Raw genomic sequence first — 4894 nt, forward strand, 5'->3', positions numbered from 1 at the left:
ATATTGTATATATATTTTTAAATATTATATTCTATATATATATATTTAAATATTTGTATTCTTTCTAAACTAAGCCTTAGATTTAAAATATCACTGCTAATGTATACAAAGAGATAAAAAATATAAATTGCACATTATGTAAGAGTGCAAATAATAATTACAAGCAAATGAATGCAAAACTAAACCAAGTGAGAAAATCTTAAAGTTTCCAAATCTTTATAATATGCTGATGACCCACTAGTTGAGATGGTCAATCCGTACCCTTCCAAAATAGAAGGCATGGTGAAGCCCATGTAACCCAACCACATGCCCTTCACGCTATGACCCAATGGACCTCACGTACAATTGCTCTAAACTCTAATACCCTTCTAACGCAAACTGGATACATAATCCCAAAGAATTCCCTTACAATACAATTTGACATGTAATATATTGTCCTATAGCATGTGTCTTCTCCCCTTCCATTTTCTGAAACAAAATAAACAGAAAATCTATTAGAATTTGACGCGACCCAAACATAAGATGAGGAAGTAGGAATCCATTCCCATCCAAGAAATGGTCTGACCAACGCTTTTGTTCTTATCGTTTGTCCAATTGATGCGTTCGTCCGAAAAAAAAAGGTCCTTATGAGCACACATTCACATGGGCCAAATTATTCTATAAATGGATTAAAACTTTAAAAGGTCATGTCAAATCTAATAAGATTATTATTAATGTTCTGTTTGGTTCCAATGAAGAAAACTGAATGATTTCCTTCAAATTGATTTTGAAAATCAAAACCCTGAAGCCTGAATGGTTAATGGATTCTTGCATATAAAGGTGTTGCAAGATTTGAATCCCAAGGTTAACTTAAAACCTCTTTCCAAAAACAACAGAATGTCTGCTTTTTGCGGCAAATTATGCGAATCAAAGGGCGGTGCGAGGTTACGAAAATACCGTTTTTATTTATTTATTTATTATTTATTTGAGGTGATAGCCCGACTCGATAGGAGATGGGCCCCATCTTAGTAGAGTGGCACTCCACGTCTCCAGTCTCCACCCTCTATGGCTATAACCTACCCCATATAACCCATTCCCCTATAACGATGTTGATTGTTGATTGTTGAGGGGCCTAATTGGTTTGTACTGCCGTCCACCTCACAAATCTGAAATTACAGCCCCTTTACAAATACTCATGGGCTAATTCATAAATATTAAAAGGAAGGGGGGTATCCCTGAAATATCTTGAAATATCTCTGAAAGTGTTTCAGTGTTTCGCTGTTTTCCCCTGTAAAGGAGAAAATGAATTAAAAAATAAATAAAATAAGCGGAACCTTGTCAAGAATAAGATAGATACTGACCTTTTGAACACGTGTAAGCCTATAATTGGATTAAGATCGATGACGTGGCGCACAGTTTAAATGACAGGTGCTACACGTCGAGAGATGCTCATGTATATGAATTGCCTTCTCAGAGGTGTGAAGCCTGAACCCCTCTCTCTCTCTCTCTCTCTCTCTCTCTCCCCCTCAGATGTCTGTCACGACCAAGATATAAGCCTCCAAGCTCTCCGGTATTCCTACCTTCCAGTTTTATTCTAGTTTTAGATGTCTGGAAGTCTGGTTCTTTGGTGGGGTTCGGGCTTGAATTTCTTCGGTTTCTCCTCTGATTCTGGGTACAGAGGTTTAGAGTTCATCGTCCTTTTAGGGCAGTTGATCTTCTTAAAACTGGTAATGAAGCTCTCGACTGGTTGATTATAATTTAGTTTACTTTCTTATCTGTTTTTCTTCTTTTCCCATTTCGAACTTTGAATCTCAGAATCAAATGTGTCCAGAGTTCAGACTTCGGAGTCAGCCTGCGAGACGATTGGAGTCGTTCGAGTGGGGGAGAGGGTGTCCGTGGATCGTCATTGTATGATGGTATGTACTACGATTCACGATCTCCGAAACATTCTTAATTGGTTGGTTTTTGCTTCTGAAACAATCCTTTTATGGGATGTTCCCGGGATTTGATTGAGAAAAGCTGGGTTAGTGCAAGTTCATGTCTTTTGATTTTTTATGATTCGGATTTTTCTTAGATTGGAGAGAACTTCTGAAGAAAGTAGAGAATGCCCAGACATAATCAGAGCATAGAGGGTACGGTTAGGGGACGCTGCAAGATCAGAAAACGGGGCTGTTCGTCGTCGTCTTCTTCGTCTTCGCTAGTGAAGAATTACAGGATCAAGAGGGCGATTCTGGTTGGGAAGAGGGGGAGATCAAGCACGCCGGTTCCGACATGGAAGATGAGCTCGAGATCCCCTTCTTCTCTGGTGGGAATCGCTGAGTCGCCGAAATACCCCCCGTCTCATAGCAGTGGTAAAGGAAAGCAAGCTCCAGTGTCAGCGAGGAAGCTCGCTGCCACTCTATGGGAGATGAACGAGATACCGTCGCCTAGAATGAAAGACGTTTTGGAGGTGAGTAGGATCAGGAAAGAGACGAGGAGCAGAGAAAGGATGGCAAGCTCTGTTCAGTCGGGTTCTCTGCCATCCCATTTATCGGATCCGTCGCACAGTCCTGTTTCAGAGGTGGCTGCCTCTTCTTCTTCTTCTTCTTTGGATTTTTCTTTGTTTTGGGTCACTTGAACTTTTAAGTTCATGGCCTTTGTTGTTTCTTATCTACATTTTTTCCTCTTTTTCGTTCTTCTCTGTTTAACATCTCACTGAAACTGTCTGTAATTTCTTCATCTCCATTTTTGTAGAGAATGGATCGCTCTGGGACTGCTAGTCTCCACAAAAGAACGTCAGCAATTTCGCATAGGCTTAGTCATAATGATCATGGACCTTTCGATTCTCTAAGCAATGCTAGTCTAACAGAGGTACCCAAACTCTTAAACCATTTATTCTTTCTGCAACTATTTATGTAACTGAGATGAGATAATGACTAGTGAACATATTTATTTTGTTGCAGATTGGGACAAGATCTCGAGCCATGACTCCTACAGGATCCATTTTAGGAGTTAAGACTCGATTGAAAGACGTTAGCAATGGTCTGATCACTGCTAAAGAACTTCTCAAAATACTCAACAGGATTTGCGGTCTTGAAGAGCAGAATGCATCAAGCATGTCCATCGTCTCTGCCTTGCGTGCTGAGCTTGAGCGTGCCCGTTTGCAGGTCGAGCAGCTTATCCTAGAACAGCGTTCTGATCGGAATGAGATCAATTACCTTATGAAGCGTTTTGCGGAAGAGAAGTCAGCATGGAAGAACAAGGAGCAAGAAAAGATTCAGGCGGCTATACAATCCATTGCAGGAAACCTTGAGGTAGAGAGGAAGCTGAGGAGACGCAGTGAGGGCTTGAATAAGAAGCTCGGAATGGAATTGGCTGAGACTAAAGCATTTCTTGCAAAGGCAGTAAAAGAACTGGAGAGCGAGAAGAGAGCGCGTGAGATACTAGAACATGTCTGTGATGAGTTAGCCAGGGGAATTGGAGAAGAAAAAGCAGAGATGGAAGAACTGAGGAGAGAGTCTGAGAAGGTTCGTGAAGAGGTGGAGAAGGAGAGGGAAATGCTTCAACTAGCTGATGTGTTGCGCGAGGAGAGAGTGCAGATGAAACTCTCAGAGGCTAAATATCAGTTCGAGGAGAAAAATGCTGCAGTTGACAAGCTGAGGAGTGAGCTTGAGGCTCTTAGGACAAAAGGGGCTAAAGAAAATGGAACCATCTCTCAGAATAGTCGGGGCAAAGCAGATGTAGCATCCCATCTGAGTAGAACCCATTCTGGTTCTTATGGGAAAGAAGACGGAGAGGACGATGGAGAAGTTGAAGATGGAGAAAACCCAGAAGAAGACTCTGCAGAGAGTGATCTTCATTCAATAGAGTTAAACATGGACAATAACAACAAGAGTTACAGGTGGAGTTATGCTAACGATGCTACTCAAGAGGATCCAAAGAGAGTTTTTGAGGAAGAAATTAAGGGGAGAAGGTCTACCTCTGAGAAAATGTCTAGGGGAAGTAGCTGTCTGGAAAGAGGCGTCTCAGAAGGAATTGAGTGGGATTTCAGTAATGATCAGACTTTTCAGAACCATGGAGATGGAATCGATTGGACAAGGTTCTTGGAGCATGACAGACATTACTATGAAGATGAAACCCAGAGATACAAATCCGTGAAAGGCCTGAGAGACCACCTACTTTCTGGCTCGAGGATAGCATCAGCAAGGGACTTTGCCAGTCCAACACGGCAATGGAACCAACCATGGCCTTCACGAGACTCAAGCAACTCAGCTCGTGAAAGGCTAGCAATGGCTCAGGAGAGTAGTTTGAAGGCCAGGCTAGTGGAAGCTAAAGGGTTGGAAGGCCAGACTTCAAGACGTTCAAGAGGGTAATGGACTAATGGTAAATGGTTTCTATATTCTTCTGTCCATCTCATCCAATCCCTCTGATTGCCTTCCTGTAGAGATAAGCTTACCTCCTACTAATGGCTGCCCAATTTGCACTACTTTTTGTTGACATTGAAACATGAAACTGTTAATAGACTTCAGTAAAGTTATGTGAGTCAACTTGAGGCACTTGTGTACAAAAACTTGTTCTAGTGTTAATGAGCAATGATCATCCTACCAGTATCAAAATTTTGGAGTTCTACGTGTTTCTCTTTCTCTGTTTCTCATATTATAAGCTATTCAACAACTCAACTGAGATCATATTTTACATAGATGAACATTGAAAGAATCAAATAATTCATAATTTCAGATAATTGCAACTGTTACAAGTTACAACCACCATTATTGAATAGCTTATTATATATATTTGAAGTCCATTGGACCTCCATCTACTAAAGACAAATAAAAGCTATATATTTTTGTTGTTAGGGTGGCAGTGGGTCCTATAGCTGCAGCTTAGGAAGTTCTTAGCCTGAATCTAGTCAAGCTATTAAGAACATTGAATATGC

The 4894-nt window shown here is 41.0% G+C and overlaps 1 protein-coding gene across 3 annotated transcripts; it reads left to right on the forward strand.

Annotated features, from left to right (window-relative positions):
* The first annotated feature begins 1426 nt into the window (after positions 1-1426).
* LOC148871283 (uncharacterized protein At5g41620-like) lies at positions 1427-4574 on the forward strand. Of its 3 annotated transcripts, none has more exons than XM_088973648.1 (5): positions 1427-1706; positions 1795-1895; positions 2054-2539; positions 2713-2829; positions 2922-4574. In XM_088973648.1, the coding sequence occupies exons 3-5, from the start codon at positions 2084-2086 to the stop codon at positions 4329-4331; spliced, it is 1983 nt and encodes a 660-aa protein (XP_088829774.1). In that variant the 5' UTR covers positions 1427-1706; positions 1795-1895; positions 2054-2083; the 3' UTR covers positions 4332-4574. The 3 variants fall into 3 exon arrangements, with proteins under 3 accessions (XP_088829774.1, XP_088829773.1, XP_088829775.1); XM_088973647.1 differs by having other exon boundaries at positions 1811-1895; XM_088973649.1 differs by having other exon boundaries at positions 1467-1706; positions 1818-1895.
* The last annotated feature ends 320 nt before the right edge of the window (positions 4575-4894 follow it).

Source organism: Nelumbo lutea, chromosome 2, assembly GCF_056320005.1.
Source record: "Nelumbo lutea isolate HS-2025 chromosome 2, American lotus-T2T, whole genome shotgun sequence".
NCBI lineage: Eukaryota > Viridiplantae > Streptophyta > Magnoliopsida > Proteales > Nelumbonaceae > Nelumbo > Nelumbo lutea.

Excerpts from the sequence above, each read along its gene's own strand:
- LOC148871283 (XM_088973648.1), top strand. The coding sequence starts at position 2,084 with ATGCCCAGACATAATCAGAGCATAGAGGGTACGGTTAGGGGACGCTGC. Across the intron at positions 2,540-2,712 it reads CGCACAGTCCTGTTTCAGAG|AGAATGGATCGCTCTGGGAC; the intron begins GTGGCTGCCTCT and ends CCATTTTTGTAG. Across the intron at positions 2,830-2,921 it reads GCAATGCTAGTCTAACAGAG|ATTGGGACAAGATCTCGAGC; the intron begins GTACCCAAACTC and ends ATTTTGTTGCAG.